The sequence below is a fragment of the Oncorhynchus mykiss genome, chromosome 5 (assembly GCF_013265735.2).
Source record: "Oncorhynchus mykiss isolate Arlee chromosome 5, USDA_OmykA_1.1, whole genome shotgun sequence".
Taxonomy (NCBI): domain Eukaryota; kingdom Metazoa; phylum Chordata; class Actinopteri; order Salmoniformes; family Salmonidae; genus Oncorhynchus; species Oncorhynchus mykiss.
In genome coordinates this window covers 82,605,805-82,629,913 of record NC_048569.1, presented here as the reverse complement: position 1 = coordinate 82,629,913, position 24,109 = coordinate 82,605,805, and the positions used below count along the sequence as shown (strand labels likewise).

Here is a 24,109-nt window from a genome sequence, read left to right as displayed (position 1 = left end):
CTGAGTGTCATTGGTTGCATTTCTGTGGCCACTGCAAAGGCATATTTCACAAGACTGCATAGGATTTATCTTAGGAGGTCCTTGTAACCCAAAAGTCCCCGGTTTCATTCTCCTGGACAAACACACGTAACATAAACAGTTGTAGCATTTGTCGACAGACTTTTATTTGTTTCCGATTTTTCTTCACTGATCATTTGGACAACTCACAATTTCACATCTTTAGAGTTTCTGAATGCGAGGGGACATTTGGCCCACAGACTTGCCCAACACTGGCTGAGAGTTTCCGTTTATAAGGGTGGAGACTTCGCTAGTACATTTTCTAATAAGTCGGCTCCAAGAACTCGATCAAGCATCTGACACAATTATGCAAGATGTTACTTCTGCCAAGATTACATTCACTAGACAGTGCAGAGGCAAAGTATTTCTAAATTAATGGGTACAACTTGAATTTGTCCAATAGGAGGAACTGATTATTAGCATTTTCTGACTGTTAGAATTTGCATGCTCAAGACCCGTTTGGGCCAAATTATCATTACCGTTTTGATTAATGATGTGCACTGTTCTGAATATCACAGATAGTAATGTAACAAATATACATAACCACTCGTCGTCTACATCCCAAATGGCACCCTATACCCTACAAAGTTCACTACTTTTGAACAGCGCCCTATCTACTCTGGTCAAAAGTAGTACACTATATAGGGAATAGGGTGCCATTTGGAACAAAACCATCATGTCCACTCTATATATTGCCTTTCAATTGGCAACTTTCGGGTATTCATCTTCTGCCCTCTGAATACAGCAGTGTTATTCTGATCAGCCCATCCCTCCCTCCTCTTCAGGGGGGAAACATCCTGCCAGTTCATTAGTCAGTGTGTGCTGTTGTCCCGCCCACAAGAAGTGTGTGGGCTGTTCTGATTGGTGTTGTTGAAGTGGGTACAGAAAGAAGGGGCTGAGCTCTATGGCGAGGGCGGAGCGCACCAAGCCGACGCCCCCCAGGCGCTCAGAGCAGGGGTGGTAGACACGCCCAGTCCCAGGATGCATGTAGAGAGACTTTGGACGGAACTTGACGGCCAGCTTGTCACCGCCCCAACAGAACGACAGTAGCTCTGGGGCTCCTCCTGTCCCCACATCTGTCAACGTACCCCCAGCGGTCTCTGTCCCTGTACCGGTAGAACAGACAGATAGTTTGTCCTAGCTTCCGCTTTCTCTTTGGGGTTTATACAGGGTTAATGCAAAAGCACTTTGTGACAACTGATGATGTAAAATGGCTTTATAAATAAATGTGATTGATTGGTTGATTGACTGACTGATTGGTTGATTGACTATACCCCCAGCGGCGGGCATCAAGTGGGTGAACACCAGCGGACGATCGTCACAGCGCAGGAAGTTTCTCTCGCGGCCACACAGGGACAGGAATGGGAAGTCATCTTGGTACCGCCCACTCTCGTTCCTACGGAGACGAGTGAAGAAGAACACCAGGAAGTGCTTATCTGAAAACAGAGAGAGAAAGAGAGAGGGGAAAATAAAAACACAACCACTGCATAAAACACAATAAGAGTTTATTCTTACTATAAATTAAGTTACACTAACTACACTTAGCCTAGATAACACTGCTCCTGCTCTCAAAATACACTACATGACCAAACATATATGGACACCTGCTCGTCAAACATCTCATTCCATAATCATGGGCATTAAAATGGAGTTGGTTCCCCCTTTCATGCAATAACAGCATCCACTCTTCTGTGAAGGCTTTCCACTAGATGTTGGAACATTGCTGCAGGGACTTGCTTCCATTCAGCCACAAGAGCATTAGTGAGGTCGGGCGATTAGACCTGGCTTGCAGTCAGCGTTCCAATTCATCCCAAAGGTGTTTGATGGGGTTGAGGTCAGGGCTCTGTGCAGGCCAGTTAAGTTATTCCACAATGATCTCAACAAACCATTTCTGTATGGACCTTGCTTTGTGTACAGGGGCATTGTCATGCTGAAATAGGAAACGGCCTTCCCCAAACCGTTGCCACAAAGTTGGAAGCACAGAATCGTCTAGAACGTCCTTGTATGCTGTAGGGTTAAGATTTTCTCCACTAAGGGGTCTAGCCCGAACCATGAAAAACAGCCCCACACCATTATTCCCCCTCCACCAAACTTTACAGTTGGCACTATGCATTTGGGCAGGTAGCGTTCTCCTGGCATCCGCCAAATCCAGATTTGTCCTTCGGACTGCCAGATATTGAAGAGTGATTCATCACTCCAGAGAACGCATTTCCGATGCTCCAGAGTCCAATGGCGGCAAGCTGTACACCACTCCAGCCGACGCCTGGCATTGGCCATGGTGATCTCAGGCTTGTGTGCGGCTGCTCGGCCATAGAAACCCATTTCATGAAGCTCCCGACTAACAGTTCTGCTGACGTTGCTACCAGAGGCAGTTTGGAACTCGGTAGTGAGGGTTGTAACCGAGGACAGACGATTTTTACGCTCTACACACTTCAGCACTCTGCGGGCGCGTTCTGTGAGCTTGTGTGGCCTACCATTTCACGGCTGGGCTGGTGTTGCTCCTAGACATTTCCACTTCACAATAACAGCACTTACAGTTTACCGGGGCAGCTCGAGCAGGGCAGAAATTTGAAGAACTGAGTTGTTGGAAAGGTGGCATCCTATGACGGTGCCATGTTGAAAGTGACTGAGCTCTTCAGTAAGTCCATTCTACTGGGAATATTTGTCTATGGAGATTGCATGGATGTGTGCTTGAATTTATACACCTCTCAGCAACGGGTGTGGCTGAAATAGCCGAATCCACTAATTTGAAGGGTTGTCGACACTTTTTACAAAGCATGCAATTTTTATCATAGATATACTTCAACTGTGAGAGACGGAATCTAAAATAAAAATCCAGAAAATCACATTGCATGATTTTTAAGTAATTCATTTGCATTTTATTGCATGACATAAGTATTTGATCACCTACCAACCAGTAAGAATACGTGCAGCATGTCTATATAATACGTGCAGCATGTCTATATAATACGTGCAGCATGTCTATATAATACGTGCAGCATGTCTATATAATACGTGCAGCATGTCTATATAATACGTGCAGCATGTATATATAATACGTGCAGCATGTCTATATAATACGTGCAGCATGTCTATATAATACGTGCAGCATGTCTATATAATACGTGCAGCATGTCTATATAATACGTGCAGCATGTCTATATAATACGTGCAGCATGTCTATATAATACGTGCAGCATGTCTATATAATACGTGCAGCATGTCTATATAATACGTGCAGCATGTATATATAGTATGTGCAGCATGTCTATATAATACGTGCAGCATGTCTATATAATACGTGCAGCATGTCTATATAATACGTGCAGCATGTATATATAGTATGTGCAGCATGTCTATATAATACGTGCAGCATGTCTATATAATACGTGCAGCATGTCTATATAATACGTGCAGCATGTCTATATAATACGTGCAGCATGTCTATATAATACGTGCAGCATGTCTATATAATACGTGCAGCATGTCTATATAATACGTGCAGCATGTATGTATAATACGTGCAGCATGTCTATATAATACGTGCAGCATGTCTATATAATACGTGCAGCATGTATGTATAATACGTGCAGCATGTCTATATAGTATGTGCAGCATGTATATATAGTATGTGCAGCATGTATATATAGTATGTGCAGCATGTCTATATAATACGTGCAGCATGTCTATATAATACGTGCAGCATGTCTATATAATACGTGCAGCATGTATGTATAATACGTGCAGCATGTCTATATAATACGTGCAGCATGTCTATATAATACGTGCAGCATGTATGTATAATACGTGCAGCATGTCTATATAGTATGTGCAGCATGTATATATAGTATGTGCAGCATGTATATATAGTATGTGCAGCATGTATATATAGTATGTGCAGCATGTCTATATAATACGTGCAGCATGTCTATATAATATGTGCAGCATGTATATATGATACGTGCAGCATGTCTATATAGTATGTGCAGCATGTCTATATAATACGTGCAGCATGTATATATAGTATGTGCAGCATGTCTATATAGTACGTGCAGCATGTATATATAGTATGTGCAGCATGTCTATATAATACGTGCAGCATGTCTATATAATACGTGCAGCATGTCTATATAATATGTGCAGCATGTCTATACAATACGTGCAGCATGTCTATATAATACGTGCGGCATGTATATATAATACGTGCGGCATGTATGTATAATACGTGCAGCATGTCTATATAATATGTGCAGCATGTCTATACAATACGTGCAGCATGTCTATATAATACGTGCGGCATGTATATATAATACGTGCAGCATGTCTATATAATATGTGCAGCATGTCTATATAATACGTGCAGCATGTCTATATAATACGTGCAGCATGTCTATATAATACGTGCAGCATGTATGTATAATACGTGCAGCATGTCTATATAATACGTGCAGCATGTCTATATAATACGTGCAGCATGTATGTATAATACGTGCAGCATGTCTATATAGTATGTGCAGCATGTATATATAGTATGTGCAGCATGTATATATAGTATGTGCAGCATGTCTATATAATACGTGCAGCATGTCTATATAATATGTGCAGCATGTCTATATAATACGTGCAGCATGTATATATGATACGTGCAGCATGTCTATATAGTATGTGCAGCATGTCTATATAATACGTGCAGCATGTATATATAGTATGTGCAGCATGTCTATATAGTACGTGCAGCATGTATATATAGTATGTGCAGCATGTCTATATAATACGTGCAGCATGTCTATATAATACGTGCAGCATGTCTATATAATATGTGCAGCATGTCTATACAATACGTGCAGCATGTCTATATAATACGTGCGGCATGTATATATAATACGTGCGGCATGTATGTATAATACGTGCAGCATGTCTATATAATATGTGCAGCATGTCTATACAATACGTGCAGCATGTCTATATAATACGTGCGGCATGTATATATAATACGTGCAGCATGTCTATATAATACGTGCAGCATGTCTATATAATACGTGCAGCATGTCTATATAATACGTGCAGCATGTCTATATAATACGTGCAGCATGTCTATACAATACGTGCAGCATGTCTATATAATACGTGCAGCATGTCTATATAATACGTGCAGCATGTCTATATAATACGTGCAGCATGTCTATACAATACGTGCAGCATGTCTATATAATACGTGCAGCATGTCTATATAATACGTGCAGCATGTCTATATAATACGTGCAGCATGTCTATATAATACGTGCAGCATGTCTATATAATACGTGCAGCATGTCTATATAATACGTGCAGCATGTCTGTATAATACGTGCAGCATGTCTATATAATACGTGCAGCATGTATGTATAATACGTGCAGCATGTATATATAGTATGTGCAGCATGTATGTATAATACGTGCAGCATGTCTATATAATACGTGCAGCATGTCTATATAGTATGTGCAGCATGTATGTATAATACGTGCAGCATGTATATATAGTATGTGCAGCATGTATGTATAATACGTGCAGCATGTATATATAGTATGTGCAGCATGTATGTATAATACGTGCAGCATGTATGTATAATACGTGCAGCATGTCTATATAATACGTGCAGCATGTCTATATAATACGTGCAGCATGTCTATATAATACGTGCAGCATGTATGTATAATACGTGCAGCATGTCTATATAGTATGTGCAGCATGTATATATAGTATGTGCAGCATGTATATATAGTATGTGCAGCATGTATATATAGTATGTGCAGCATGTCTATATAATACATGCAGCATGTCTATATAATACGTGCAGCATGTCTATATAATACGTGCAGCATGTCTATATAGTATGTGCAGCATGTCTATATAATACGTGCAGCATGTCTATATAATACGTGCAGCATGTATATATAGTATGTGCAGCATGTCTATATAGTACGTGCAGCATGTATATATAGTATGTGCAGCATGTCTATATAATACGTGCAGCATGTCTATATAATACGTGCAGCATGTCTATATAATATGTGCAGCATGTCTATACAATACGTGCAGCATGTCTATATAATACGTGCGGCATGTATATATAATACGTGCGGCATGTATGTATAATACGTGCAGCATGTCTATATAATATGTGCAGCATGTCTATACAATACGTGCAGCATGTCTATATAATACGTGCGGCATGTATATATAATACGTGCAGCATGTCTATATAATATGTGCAGCATGTCTATATAATACGTGCAGCATGTCATTATAATACGTGCAGCATGTCTATATAATACGTGCAGCATGTATGTATAATACGTGCAGCATGTCTATATAATACGTGCAGCATGTCTATATAATACGTGCAGCATGTATGTATAATACGTGCAGCATGTCTATATAGTATGTGCAGCATGTATATATAGTATGTGCAGCATGTATATATAGTATGTGCAGCATGTATATATAGTATGTGCAGCATGTCTATATAATACGTGCAGCATGTCTATATAATACGTGCAGCATGTCTATATAATACGTGCAGCATGTCTATATAATACGTGCAGCATGTCTATATAATACGTGCAGCATGTCTATATAATACGTGCAGCATGTCTATATAATACGTGCAGCATGTCTATATAATACGTGCAGCATGTCTATATAATACGTGCAGCATGTCTATATAATACGTGCAGCATGTCTATATAATACGTGCAGCATGTATATATAGTATGTGCAGCATGTATATATAGTATGTGCAGCATGTATATATAGTATGTGCAGCATGTCTATATAATACGTGCAGCATGTCTATATAATACGTGCAGCATGTATATATAGTATGTGCAGCATGTCTATATAGTACGTGCAGCATGTATATATAGTATGTGCAGCATGTCTATATAATACGTGCAGCATGTCTATATAATACGTGCAGCATGTCTATATAATATGTGCAGCATGTCTATACAATACGTGCAGCATGTCTATATAATACGTGCGGCATGTATATATAATACGTGCGGCATGTATGTATAATACGTGCAGCATGTCTATATAATATGTGCAGCATGTCTATACAATACGTGCAGCATGTCTATATAATACGTGCGGCATGTATATATAATACGTGCAGCATGTCTATATAATACGTGCAGCATGTCTATATAATACGTGCAGCATGTCTATATAATACGTGCAGCATGTCTATACAATACGTGCAGCATGTCTATATAATACGTGCAGCATGTCTATATAATACGTGCAGCATGTCTATATAATACGTGCAGCATGTCTATATAATACGTGCAGCATGTCTATATAATACGTGCAGCATGTCTGTATAATACGTGCAGCATGTCTATATAATACGTGCAGCATGTATGTATAATACGTGCAGCATGTATATATAGTATGTGCAGCATGTATGTATAATACGTGCAGCATGTCTATATAATACGTGCAGCATGTCTATATAGTATGTGCAGCATGTATGTATAATACGTGCAGCATGTATATATAGTATGTGCAGCATGTATGTATAATACGTGCAGCATGTATATATAGTATGTGCAGCATGTATGTATAATACGTGCAGCATGTATGTATAATACGTGCAGCATGTCTATATAATACGTGCAGCATGTCTATATAATACGTGCAGCATGTCTATATAATACGTGCAGCATGTATGTATAATACGTGCAGCATGTCTATATAGTATGTGCAGCATGTATATATAGTATGTGCAGCATGTATATATAGTATGTGCAGCATGTATATATAGTATGTGCAGCATGTATATATAGTATGTGCAGCATGTCTATATAATACATGCAGCATGTCTATATAATACGTGCAGCATGTCTATATAATACGTGCAGCATGTATATATGATACGTGCAGCATGTCTATATAGTATGTGCAGCATGTCTATATAATACGTGCAGCATGTATATATAGTATGTGCAGCATGTCTATATAGTACGTGCAGCATGTATATATAGTATGTGCAGCATGTCTATATAATACGTGCAGCATGTCTATATAATACGTGCAGCATGTCTATATAATATGTGCAGCATGTCTATACAATACGTGCAGCATGTCTATATAATACGTGCGGCATGTATATATAATACGTGCGGCATGTATGTATAATACGTGCAGCATGTCTATATAATATGTGCAGCATGTCTATACAATACGTGCAGCATGTCTATATAATACGTGCGGCATGTATATATAATACGTGCAGCATGTCTATATAATATGTGCAGCATGTCTATACAATACGTGCAGCATGTCTATATAATACGTGCGGCATGTATATATAATACGTGCAGCATGTCTATATAATATGTGCAGCATGTCTATATAATACGTGCAGCATGTCATTATAATACGTGCAGCATGTCTATATAATACGTGCAGCATGTATGTATAATACGTGCAGCATGTCTATATAATACGTGCAGCATGTCTATATAATACGTGCAGCATGTATGTATAATACGTGCAGCATGTCTATATAGTATGTGCAGCATGTATATATAGTATGTGCAGCATGTATATATAGTATGTGCAGCATGTATATATAGTATGTGCAGCATGTCTATATAATACGTGCAGCATGTCTATATAATACGTGCAGCATGTCTATATAATACGTGCAGCATGTCTATATAATACGTGCAGCATGTCTATATAATACGTGCAGCATGTCTATATAATACGTGCAGCATGTCTATATAATACGTGCAGCATGTCTATATAATACGTGCAGCATGTCTATATAATACGTGCAGCATGTCTATATAATACGTGCAGCATGTCTATATAATACGTGCATCATGTATATATAGTATGTGCAGCATGTATATATAGTATGTGCAGCATGTATATATAGTATGTGCAGCATGTCTATATAATACGTGCAGCATGTCTATATAATACGTGCAGCATGTATATATAGTATGTGCAGCATGTATATATAGTATGTGCAGCATGTATATATAGTATGTGCAGCATGTCTATATAATACGTGCAGCATGTCTATATAATATGTGCAGCATGTCTATATAATACGTGCAGCATGTATGTATAATACGTGCAGCATGTCTATATAATACGTGCAGCATGTCTATATAATACGTGCAGCATGTCTATATAATACGTGCAGCATGTCTATATAATACGTGCAACATGTCTATATAATACGTGCAGCATGTCTATATAATACGTGCAGCATGTCTATATAATACGTGCAGCATGTCTATATAATACGTGCAGCATGTATGTATAATACGTGCAGCATGTCTATATAATACGTGCAGCATGTCTATATAATACGTGCAGCATGTATGTATAATACGTGCAGCATGTCTATATAATACGTGCAGCATGTATGTATAATACGTGCAGCATGTCTATATAATACGTGCGGCATGTCTATATAATACGTGCAGCATGTCTATATAATACGTGCAGCATGTCTATATAGTATGTGCAGCATGTCTATATAATACGTGCAGCATGTCTATATAATACGTGCGGCATGTCTATATAATACGTGCAGCATGTCTATATAATACGTGCAGCATGTATATATAATACGTGCAGCATGTCTATATAATACGTGCAGCATGTCTATATAATACGTGCAGCATGTCTATATAATACGTGCAGCATGTATGTATAATACGTGCAGCATGTCTATATAATACGTGCAGCATGTATGTATAATACGTGCAGCATGTATATATAGTATGTGCAGCATGTATATATAGTATGTGCAGCATGTATATATAGTATGTGCAGCATGTCTATATAATACGTGCAGCATGTCTATATAATACGTGCAGCATGTCTATAGAATACGTGCAGCATGTCTATATAATACGTGCAGCATGTCTATATAATACGTGCGGCATGTCTATATAATACGTGCAGCATGTCTATATAGTATGTGCAGCATGTCTATATAATACATGCAGCATGTCTATATAATACGTGCAGCATGTATATATAGTATGTGCAGCATGTATATATAGTATGTGCAGCATGTCTATATAATACGTGCAGCATGTATATATAGTATGTGCAGCATGTCTATATAATACGTGCAGCATGTCTATATAATACGTGCAGCATGTATGTATAATACGTGCGGCATGTCTATATAATACGTGCAGCATGTATATATAGTATGTGCAGCATGTATATATAGTATGTGCGGCATGTCTATATAATACGTGCAGCATGTCTATATAATACGTGCAGCATGTCTATATAATACGTGCAGCATGTCTATATAATACGTGCAGCATGTCTATATAATACGTGCAGCATGTATGTATAATACGTGCAGCATGTCTATATAGTATGTGCAGCATGTATATATAGTATGTGCAGCATGTATATATAGTATGTGCAGCATGTCTATATAATACGTGCAGCATGTCTATATAATACGTGCAGCATGTCTATATAATACGTGCAGCATGTATGTATAATACGTGCAGCATGTCTATATAATACGTGCAGCATGTCTATATAATACGTGCAGCATGTATGTATAATACGTGCAGCATGTCTATATAGTATGTGCAGCATGTATATATAGTATGTGCAGCATGTATATATAGTATGTGCAGCATGTATATATAGTATGTGCAGCATGTCTATATAATACGTGCAGCATGTCTATATAATACGTGCAGCATGTATATATGATACGTGCAGCATGTCTATATAGTATGTGCAGCATGTCTATATAATACGTGCAGCATGTATATATAGTATGTGCAGCATGTCTATATAGTACGTGCAGCATGTATATATAGTATGTGCAGCATGTCTATATAATACGTGCAGCATGTCTATATAATACGTGCAGCATGTCTATATAATATGTGCAGCATGTCTATACAATACGTGCAGCATGTCTATATAATACGTGCGGCATGTATATATAATACGTGCGGCATGTATGTATAATACGTGCAGCATGTCTATATAATATGTGCAGCATGTCTATACAATACGTGCAGCATGTCTATATAATACGTGCGGCATGTATATATAATACGTGCAGCATGTCTATATAATACGTGCAGCATGTCTATATAATACGTGCAGCATGTCTATATAATACGTGCAGCATGTCTATATAATACGTGCAGCATGTCTATACAATACGTGCAGCATGTCTATATAATACGTGCAGCATGTCTATATAATACGTGCAGCATGTCTATATAATACGTGCAGCATGTCTCTATAATACGTGCAGCATGTCTATATAATACGTGCAGCATGTCTGTATAATACGTGCAGCATGTCTATATAATACGTGCAGCATGTATGTATAATACGTGCAGCATGTATATATAGTATGTGCAGCATGTATGTATAATACGTGCAGCATGTCTATATAATACGTGCAGCATGTCTATATAGTATGTGCAGCATGTATGTATAATACGTGCAGCATGTATATATAGTATGTGCAGCATGTATGTATAATACGTGCAGCATGTATATATAGTATGTGCAGCATGTATGTATAATACGTGCAGCATGTATGTATAATACGTGCAGCATGTCTATATAATACGTGCAGCATGTCTATATAATACGTGCAGCATGTCTATATAATACGTGCAGCATGTATGTATAATATGTGCAGCATGTCTATATAGTATGTGCAGCATGTATATATAGTATGTGCAGCATGTATATATAGTATGTGCAGCATGTATATATAGTATGTGCAGCATGTATATATAGTATGTGCAGCATGTCTATATAATACATGCAGCATGTCTATATAATACGTGCAGCATGTCTATATAATACGTGCAGCATGTATATATGATACGTGCAGCATGTCTATATAGTATGTGCAGCATGTCTATATAATACGTGCAGCATGTATATATAGTATGTGCAGCATGTCTATATAGTACGTGCAGCATGTATATATAGTATGTGCAGCATGTCTATATAATACGTGCAGCATGTCTATATAATACGTGCAGCATGTCTATATAATATGTGCAGCATGTCTATACAATACGTGCAGCATGTCTATATAATACGTGCGGCATGTATATATAATACGTGCGGCATGTATGTATAATACGTGCAGCATGTCTATATAATATGTGCAGCATGTCTATACAATACGTGCAGCATGTCTATATAATACGTGCGGCATGTATATATAATACGTGCAGCATGTCTATATAATATGTGCAGCATGTCTATATAATACGTGCAGCATGTCTATATAATACGTGCAGCATGTCTATATAATACGTGCAGCATGTATGTATAATACGTGCAGCATGTCTATATAATACGTGCAGCATGTCTATATAATACGTGCAGCATGTATGTATAATACGTGCAGCATGTCTATATAGTATGTGCAGCATGTATATATAGTATGTGCAGCATGTATATATAGTATGTGCAGCATGTATATATAGTATGTGCAGCATGTCTATATAATACGTGCAGCATGTCTATATAATACGTGCAGCATGTCTATATAATACGTGCAGCATGTCTATATAATACGTGCAGCATGTCTATATAATACGTGCAGCATGTCTATATAATACGTGCAGCATGTCTATATAATACGTGCAGCATGTCTATATAATACGTGCAGCATGTCTATATAATACGTGCAGCATGTCTATATAATACGTGCAGCATGTATATATAGTATGTGCAGCATGTATATATAGTATGTGCAGAATGTATATATAGTATGTGCAGCATGTCTATATAATACGTGCAGCATGTCTATATAATACGTGCAGCATGTATATATAGTATGTGCAGCATGTATATATAGTATGTGCAGCATGTATATATAGTATGTGCAGCATGTCTATATAATACGTGCAGCATGTCTATATAATATGTGCAGCATGTCTATATAATACGTGCAGCATGTATGTATAATACGTGCAGCATGTCTATATAATACGTGCAGCATGTCTATATAATACGTGCAGCATGTCTATATAATACGTGCAGCATGTCTATATAATACGTGCAGCATGTATGTATAATACGTGCAGCATGTCTATATAATACGTGCAGCATGTCTATATAATACGTGCAGCATGTTTGTATAATACGTGCAGCATGTCTATATAATACGTGCAGCATGTATGTATAATACGTGCAGCATGTCTATATAATACGTGCGGCATGTCTATATAATACGTGCGGCATGTCTATATAATACGTGCAGCATGTCTATATAGTATGTGCAGCATGTCTATATAATACGTGCAGCATGTCTATATAATACGTGCGGCATGTCTATATAATACGTGCGGCATGTCTATATAATACGTGCAGCATGTATATATAATACGTGCAGCATGTATATATAATACGTGCAGCATGTCTATATAATACGTGCAGCATGTCTATATAATACGTGCAGCATGTCTATATAATACGTGCAGCATGTATGTATAATACGTGCAGCATGTCTATATAATATGTGCAGCATGTATGTATAATACGTGCAGCATGTATATATAGTATGTGCAGCATGTATATATAGTATGTGCAGCATGTATATATAGTATGTGCAGCATGTCTATATAATACGTGCAGCATGTCTATATAATACGTGCAGCATGTCTATAGAATACGTGCAGCATGTCTATATAATACGTGCAGCATGTCTATATAATACGTGCGGCATGTCTATATAATACGTGCAGCATGTCTATATAGTATGTGCAGCATGTCTATATAATACATGCAGCATGTCTATATAATACGTGCAGCATGTATATATAGTATGTGCAGCATGTATATATAGTATGTGCAGCATGTCTATATAATACGTGCAGCATGTCTATATAGTATGTGCAGCATGTCTATATAATACATGCAGCATGTCTATATAATACGTGCAGCATGTATATATAGTATGTGCAGCATGTATATATAGTATGTGCAGCATGTCTATATAATACGTGCAGCATGTCTATATAATACGTGCAGCATGTATATATAGTATGTGCAGCATGTCTATATAATACGTGCAGCATGTCTATATAATACGTGCAGCATGTATGTATAATACGTGCGGCATGTCTATATAATACGTGCAGCATGTATATATAGTATGTGCAGCATGTATATATAGTATGTGCAGCATGTATATATAGTATGTGCAGCATGTCTATATAGTACGTGCAGCATGTCTATATAATACGTGCAGCATGTATATATAGTATGTGCAGCATGTATATATAGTATGTGCAGCATGTATATATAGTATGTGCAGCATGTCTATATAATACGTGCAGCATGTCTATATAATATGTGCAGCATGTCTATATAATACGTGCAGCATGTATGTATAATACGTGCAGCATGTCTATATAATACGTGCAGCATGTCTATATAATACGTGCAGCATGTCTATATAATACGTGCAGCATGTCTATATAATACGTGCAGCATGTATGTATAATACGTGCAGCATGTCTATATAATACGTGCAGCATGTCTATATAATACGTGCAGCATGTCTATATAATACGTGCAGCATGTATGTATAATACGTGCAGCATGTCTATATAATACGTGCGGCATGTCTATATAATACGTGCAGCATGTCTATATAATACGTGCAGCATGTCTATATAGTATGTGCAGCATGTCTATATAATACGTGCAGCATGTCTATATAATACGTGCGGCATGTCTATATAATACGTGCAGCATGTCTATATAATACGTGCAGCATGTATATATAATACGTGCAGCATGTCTATATAATACGTGCAGCATGTCTATATAATACGTGCAGCATGTCTATATAATACGTGCAGCATGTATGTATAATACGTGCAGCATGTCTATATAATACGTGCAGCATGTATGTATAATACGTGCAGCATGTATATATAGTATGTGCAGCATGTATATATAGTATGTGCAGCATGTATATATAGTATGTGCAGCATGTCTATATAATACGTGCAGCATGTCTATATAATACGTGCAGCATGTCTATATAATACGTGCAGCATGTCTATATAATACGTGCGGCATGTCTATATAATACGTGCAGCATGTCTATATAGTATGTGCAGCATGTCTATATAATACATGCAGCATGTCTATATAATACGTGCAGCATGTATATATAGTATGTGCAGCATGTATATATAGTATGTGCAGCATGTCTATATAATACGTGCAGCATGTCTATATAGTATGTGCAGCATGTCTATATAATACATGCAGCATGTCTATATAATACGTGCAGCATGTATATATAGTATGTGCAGCATGTATATATAGTATGTGCAGCATGTCTATATAATACGTGCAGCATGTCTATATAATACGTGCAGCATGTATATATAGTATGTGCAGCATGTCTATATAATACGTGCAGCATGTCTATATAATACGTGCAGCATGTATGTATAATACGTGCGGCATGTCTATATAATACGTGCAGCATGTATATATAGTATGTGCAGCATGTATATATAGTATGTGCGGCATGTCTATATAATACGTGCAGCATGTCTATATAATACGTGCAGCATGTCTATATAATACGTGCAGCATGTCTATATAATACGTGCAGCATGTATGTATAATACGTGCAGCATGTATGTATAATACGTGCAGCATGTCTATATAATACGTGCAGCATGTATATATAATACGTGCAGCATGTCTGTATAATACGTGCAGCATGTCTATATAATACGTGCAGCATGTCTATATAATACGTGCAGCATGTATATATAATACGTGCGGCATGTATGTATAATACGTGCGGCATGTCTATATAATACGTGCAGCATGTCTATATAATACGTGCAGCATGTCTATATAGTATGTGCAGCATGTCTATATAATACGTGCGGCATGTCTATATAATACGTGCGGCATGTATATATAATACGTGCGGCATGTCTATATAATACGTGCGGCATGTCTATATAATACGTGCAGCATGTCTATATAATACGTGCAGCATGTATATATAATACGTGCAGCATGTATATATAATACGTGCGGCATGTATATATAATACGTGCGGCATGTCTATATAATACGTGCAGCATGTCTATATAATACGTGCAGCATGTATATATAGTATGTGCAGCATGTCTATATAATACGTGCAGCATGTCTATATAATACGTGCAGCATGTCTATATAATACGTGCAGCATGTATGTATAGTATGTGCAGCATGTCTATATAATACGTGCAGCATGTCTATATAATACGTGCGGCATGTCTATATAATACGTGCGGCATGTCTATATAATACGTGCGGCATGTCTATATAATACGTGCAGCATGTCTATATAATACGTGCAGCATGTCTATATAATACGTGCGGCATGTATATATAATACGTGCGGCATGTATATATAATACGTGCGGCATGTATATATAATACGTGCGGCATGTCTATATAATACGTGCGGCATGTCTATATAATACGTGCGGCATGTATATATAGTATGTGCAGCATGTCTATATAATACGTGCAGCATGTCTATATAATACGTGCAGCATGTCTATATAATACGTGCAGCATGTCTATATAATACGTGCAGCATGTCTATATAATACGTGCAGCATGTCTATATAATACGTGCAGCATGTCTATATAATACGTGCGGCATGTCTATATAATACGTGCGGCATGTCTATATAATACGTGCGGCATGTCTATATAATACGTGCGGCATGTCTATATAATACGTGCGGCATGTCTATATAATACGTGCGGCATGTCTATATAATACGTGCGGCATGTCTATATAATACGTGCGGCATGTCTATATAATACGTGCAGCATGTCTATATAATACGTGCAGCATGTCTATATAATACGTGCAGCATGTCTATATAATACGTGCAGCATGTCTATATAATACGTGCAGCATGTCTATATAATACGTGCAGCATGTCTATATAATACGTGCAGCATGTCTATATAGTATGTGCAGCATGTATATATAGTATGTGCAGCATGTATATATAGTATGTGCAGCATGTCTATATAATACGTGCAGCATGTCTATATAATACGTGCAGCATGTCTATATAATACGTGCAGCATGTATGTATAATACGTGCAGCATGTCTATATAATACGTGCAGCATGTCTATATAATACGTGCAGCATGTCTATATAATACGTGCAGCATGTATATATAATACGTGCAGCATGTCTATATAATACGTGCAGCATGTCTATATAATACGTGCAGCATGTCTGTATAATACGTGCAGCATGTCTATATAATACGTGCAGCATGTCTATATAGTATGTGCAGCATGTCTATATAATACGTGCAGCATGTCTATATAATACGTGCAGCATGTCTATATAGTATGTGCAGCATGTCTATATAATACGTGCAGCATGTCTATATAATACGTGCAGCATGTATATATAATACGTGCAGCATGTCTATATAATACGTGCAGCATGTCTATATAATACGTGCAGCATGTCTATATAATACGTGCAGCATGTCTATATAATACGTGCAGCATGTCTATATAATACGTGCAGCATGTCTATATAATACGTGCAGCATGTCTATATAATACGTGCAGCATGTCTATATAATACGTGCAGCATGTCTATATAATACGTGCAGCATGTCTATATAATACGTGCAGCATGTCTATATAATACGTGCAGCATGTCTATATAGTATGTGCAGCATGTATATATAGTATGTGCAGCATGTATATATAGTATGTGCAGCATGTCTATATAATACGTGCAGCATGTCTATATAATACGTGCAGCATGTCTATATAATACGTGCAGCATGTATGTATAATACGTGCAGCATGTCTATATAATACGTGCAGCATGTCTATATAATACGTGCAGCATGTCTATATAATACGTGCAGCATGTCTATATAATACGTGCAGCATGTATATATAATACGTGCAGCATGTCTATATAATACGTGCAGCATGTCTATATAATACGTGCAGCATGTCTATATAATACGTGCAGCATGTATATATAATACGTGCAGCATGTCTATATAATACGTGCAGCATGTCTATATAGTATGTGCAGCATGTCTATATAATACATGCAGCATGTCTATATAATACGTGCAGCATGTATATATAGTATGTGCAGCATGTATATATAGTATGTGCAGCATGTCTATATAATACGTGCAGCATGTCTATATAGTATGTGCAGCATGTCTATATAATACATGCAGCATGTCTATATAATACGTGCAGCATGTATATATAGTATGTGCAGCATGTATATATAGTATGTGCAGCATGTCTATATAATACGTGCAGCATGTCTATATAATACGTGCAGCATGTATATATAGTATGTGCAGCATGTCTATATAATACGTGCAGCATGTCTATATAATACGTGCAGCATGTATGTATAATACGTGCGGCATGTCTATATAATACGTGCAGCATGTATATATAGTATGTGCAGCATGTATATATAGTATGTGCGGCATGTCTATATAATACGTGCAGCATGTCTATATAATACGTGCAGCATGTCTATATAATACGTGCAGCATGTCTATATAATACGTGCAGCATGTATGTATAATACGTGCAGCATGTATGTATAATACGTGCAGCATGTCTATATAATACGTGCAGCATGTATATATAATACGTGCAGCATGTCTGTATAATACGTGCAGCATGTCTATATAATACGTGCAGCATGTCTATATAATACGTGCAGCATGTATATATAATACGTGCGGCATGTATGTATAATACGTGCGGCATGTCTATATAATACGTGCAGCATGTCTATATAGTATGTGCAGCATGTATATATAGTATGTGCAGCATGTCTATATAATACGTGCGGCATGTATATATAATACGTGCGGCATGTCTATATAATACGTGCGGCATGTCTATATAATACGTGCAGCATGTCTATATAATACGTGCAGCATGTCTATATAATACGTGCAGCATGTATATATAATACGTGCAGCATGTATATATAATACGTGCGGCATGTATATATAATACGTGCGGCATGTCTATATAATACGTGCAGCATGTCTATATAATACGTGCAGCATGTATATATAGTATGTGCAGCATGTCTATATAATACGTGCAGCATGTCTATATAATACGTGCAGCATGTCTATATAATACGTGCAGCATGTATGTATAGTATGTGCAGCATGTCTATATAATACGTGCAGCATGTCTATATAATACGTGCGGCATGTCTATATAATACGTGCGGCATGTCTATATAATACGTGCGGCATGTCTATATAATACGTGCAGCATGTCTATATAATACGTGCAGCATGTCTATATAATACGTGCGGCATGTATATATAATACGTGCGGCATGTCTATATAATACGTGCAGCATGTCTATATAATACGTGCAGCATGTCTATATAATACGTGCGGCATGTATATATAATACGTGCGGCATGTCTATATAATACGTGCGGCATGTCTATATAATACGTGCAGCATGTATATATAGTATGTGCAGCATGTCTATATAATACGTGCAGCATGTCTATATAATACGTGCAGCATGTCTATATAATACGTGCAGCATGTCTATATAATACGTGCAGCATGTCTATATAATACGTGCAGCATGTCTATATAATACGTGCAGCATGTCTATATAATACGTGCAGCATGTCTATATAATACGTGCGGCATGTCTATATAATACGTGCGGCATGTCTATATAATACGTGCGGCATGTCTATATAATACGTGCGGCATGTCTATATAATACGTGCGGCATGTCTATATAATACGTGCGGCATGTCTATATAATACGTGCGGCATGTCTATATAATACGTGCGGCATGTCTATATAATACGTGCGGCATGTCTATATAATACGTGCAGCATGTCTATATAATACGTGCAGCATGTCTATATAATACGTGCAGCATGTCTATATAATACGTGCAGCATGTCTATATAATACGTGCAGCATGTCTATATAATACGTGCAGCATGTCTATATAATACGTGCAGCATGTCTATATAGTATGTGCAGCATGTATATATAGTATGTGCAGCATGTATATATAGTATGTGCAGCATGTCTATATAATACGTGCAGCATGTCTATATAATACGTGCAGCATGTCTATATAATACGTGCAGCATGTATGTATAATACGTGCAGCATGTCTATATAATACGTGCAGCATGTCTATATAATACGTGCAGCATGTCTATATAATACGTGCAGCATGTCTATATAATACGTGCAGCATGTATATATAATACGTGCAGCATGTCTATATAATACGTGCAGCATGTCTATATAATACGTGCAGCATGTCTATATAATACGTGCAGCATGTATATATAATACGTGCAGCATGTATATATAATACGTGCAGCATGTCTATATAATACGTGCAGCATGTATGTATAATACGTGCAGCATGTCTATATAGTATGTGCAGCATGTCTATATAATACGTGCAGCATGTCTATATAATACGTGCAGCATGTCTATATAATACGTGCAGCATGTCTATATAATACGTGCAGCATGTCTGTATAATACGTGCAGCATGTCTATATAATACGTGCAGCATGTATGTATAATACGTGCAGCATGTCTATATAGTATGTGCAGCATGTCTATATAATACGTGCAGCATGTCTATATAATACGTGCAGCATGTCTATATAATACGTGCAGCATGTCTATATAATACGTGCAGCATGTCTGTATAATACGTGCAGCATGTCTATATAATACGTGCAGCATGTCTATATAGTATGTGCAGCATGTCTATATAATACGTGCAGCATGTCTATATAATACGTGCAGCATGTCTATATAGTATGTGCAGCATGTCTATATAATACGTGCAGCATGTCTATATAATACGTGCAGCATGTCTATATAATACGTGCAGCATGTCTATATAATACGTGCAGCATGTCTATATAATACGTGCAGCATGTCTATATAATACGTGCAGCATGTCTATATAATACGTGCAGCATGTCTATATAATACGTGCAGCATGTCTGTATAATACGTGCAGCATGTCTATATAATACGTGCAGCATGTCTATATAGTATGTGCAGCATGTCTATATAATACGTGCAGCATGTCTATATAATACGTGCAGCATGTCTATATAGTATGTGCAGCATGTCTATATAATACGTGCAGCATGTCTATATAATACGTGCAGCATGTCTATATAATACGTGCAGCATGTATATATAATACGTGCAGCATGTCTATATAATACGTGCAGCATGTCTATATAATACGTGCAGCATGTCTATATAATACGTGCAGCATGTCTATATAATACGTGCAGCATGTCTATATAATACGTGCAGCATGTCTATATAATACGTGCAGCATGTCTATATAATACGTGCAGCATGTCTATATAATACGTGCAGCATGTCTATATAATACGTGCAGCATGTCTATATAATACGTGCAGCATGTCTATATAATACGTGCAGCATGTATATATAATACGTGCAGCATGTATATATAATACGTGCAGCATGTCTATATAATACGTGCAGCATGTCTATATAATACGTGCAGCATGTCTATATAATACGTGCAGCATGTCTATATAATACGTGCAGCATGTCTATATAATACGTGCAGCATGTCTATATAATACGTGCAGCATGTATATATAATACGTGCAGCATGTCTATATAATACGTGCAGCATGTCTATATAATACGTGCAGCATGTCTATATAATACGTGCAGCATGTCTATATAATACGTGCAGCATGTCTATATAATACGTGCAGCATGTCTATATAATACGTGCAGCATGTCTATATGATACGTGCAGCATGTATATATGATACGTGCAGCATGTCTATATAATACGTGCAGCATGTCTATATAATACGTGCAGCATGTCTATATAATACGTGCAGCATGTATGTATAATACGTGCAGCATGTCTATATAGTATGTGCAGCATGTATGTATAATACGTGCAGCATGTATATATAATACGTGCGGCATGTCTATATAATACGTGCAGCATGTCTATATAATACGTGCAGCATGTCTATATAGTATGTGCAGCATGTCTATATAATACGTGCAGCATGTCTATATAATACGTGCAGCATGTCTATATAGTATGTGCAGCATGTATATATAATACGTGCAGCATGTCTATATAGTATGTGCAGCATGTCTATATAATACGTGCAGCATGTCTATATAATACGTGCAGCATGTATATATAGTATGTGCAGCATGTCTATATAGTATGTGCAGCATGTATATATAGTATGTGCAGCATGTATGCCTGAAAGCTGTACAACAGATACAACAGTTTATCCACATTTATTATTGCATCCCAAATGGCACCCTATTCCATACATACAGTAGTGCACAAATGTTGTGTCCTCGTCAGAATTAGTGCACTACATAGGGGATAGGGTGTACCATTAGCATGCTCCGTGTTCTGCTGACTAAGATTACAGAACATTGAGTACAGGTTCTGGCCTTAACCCTGAGCGTACACTACATCACCTCCATATGTTCTCTAGGTGGGAGCTGAACGCCAAACACAGGGGCTGTTGTGGGAAGCAGGCAACCCCCCCACACACAGGCTTACAGTAATGCTTGGCACATGACATAAGACTATTCTGAGGCTCAGCTTGTGTAGTAGCAGGGATAATCATGTTTACTACAGAATATGAAGACTGAATAATGAAGGTCACCACAGCATCTCATATATAACCACGGGCAGAGATGATAAGATAACCGACAGGTTGTCTAAATTCATGTCAATGTTATCTTTGTAAGAGCGTCATTTTTACATCTGGAAAGAGGTAACTAGACTGCTCTGTGTGTGTGTGTGTGTGTGTGTGTGTACTTTAAATACCTTTGAAACACGTGACAAAGTTTTTCACTTTAGTGTCATCAAGGAACAGCTGTGGTAAAAACAGAAGTTTAGTTAGCTGATCACTGCAACGAAACAATTCACTATTTAGTTGTATTTTTTTGTGTAAGACATTCACCTGCCCTTGGTGGTCAATGTAGTAGAAGTATTCCCGAATGCGCGGTTCGGGGCTCTGGCCTTGTATGTAAGTGACGTTAGTACGTGTACCAAACTGGGTTACAAACCGCACTACACTGAGGTACCGTAACACCCTCTGCCCACTGTTGACAACCACAGCCCCGCACAACATGCTGAAACGACCCGGGAGAACGATTGGACTTTTGTTCAACTATGATCAGTGTCCTCCGTGCAGCGTCAAAAACATGGCACATACAACCGATGTACAGACTTCAAACGTGAGTGGAATATTTTAGCTGACCTGTCTGTATCCAACTGATAACGTGATGTTATGAAGCTTTGGTAGCTTACTACCGGAAGCGCAGCTTTCTATGACGGTCGGACAAATCCCTTTCATAATGCCAGCTACTGCCACCAAGTGGATACATTAAGAAATACACCTAATACATTGTTACAAAAATACCTACTCTACTTTCAGGAACTAAGTATCTGTTTTTAATTTTCTCCCGAGCCTTTAAATATGTAAATTTACAAATGCATACTGCTGGATTCATTGCGAGAAAATAGACCATTTAAATATAGGCTATTGAAAGTGTTTATTACAGGACCCACAAGTGCATAATTGCCCTACAGTCCTAAGTGAACTCCCTGGCTCTATTTCATGAAGATTGGTCTACACAGCATGGCTACATGAATACCAAAAAGGCCAACTTCATACCACCAATAAATCTAATGATAAGAGTCATACTTTTAATATAACACTATACAGGCAATTCAGTGATAACAGTGGCGCAGTGTGCCCTTAAACAAATATTGACAATTGTCATTGAAATTCAACCGCACGGTAGGCCTATGCATACAAACGACCTCATCTTCTCATATAAGACATTCCAAGGGTTGAATTAATGGAGAGTCAAAGCAAC

General features: G+C 37.5%; 1 protein-coding gene across 2 annotated transcripts; it reads right to left on the bottom strand.

The window, feature by feature from the left end:
• Window positions 1-139: 139 nt before the first annotated feature.
• Window positions 140-23,758, bottom strand: c5h8orf82 (chromosome 5 C8orf82 homolog). 2 transcript variants are annotated; one of them, XM_021604530.2, is made up of 4 exons: window positions 23,188-23,758; window positions 23,052-23,100; window positions 1,311-1,493; window positions 140-1,163 (listed from the first exon to the last, which is right to left on the bottom strand). In XM_021604530.2, the coding sequence occupies exons 1-4, from the start codon at window positions 23,356-23,358 to the stop codon at window positions 817-819; spliced, it is 750 nt and encodes a 249-aa protein (XP_021460205.1). In that variant the 5' UTR covers window positions 23,359-23,758; the 3' UTR covers window positions 140-816. The 2 variants fall into 2 exon arrangements, with proteins under 2 accessions (XP_021460205.1, XP_021460206.1); XM_021604531.2 differs by having other exon boundaries at window positions 1,332-1,493.
• Window positions 23,759-24,109: the final 351 nt, after the last annotated feature.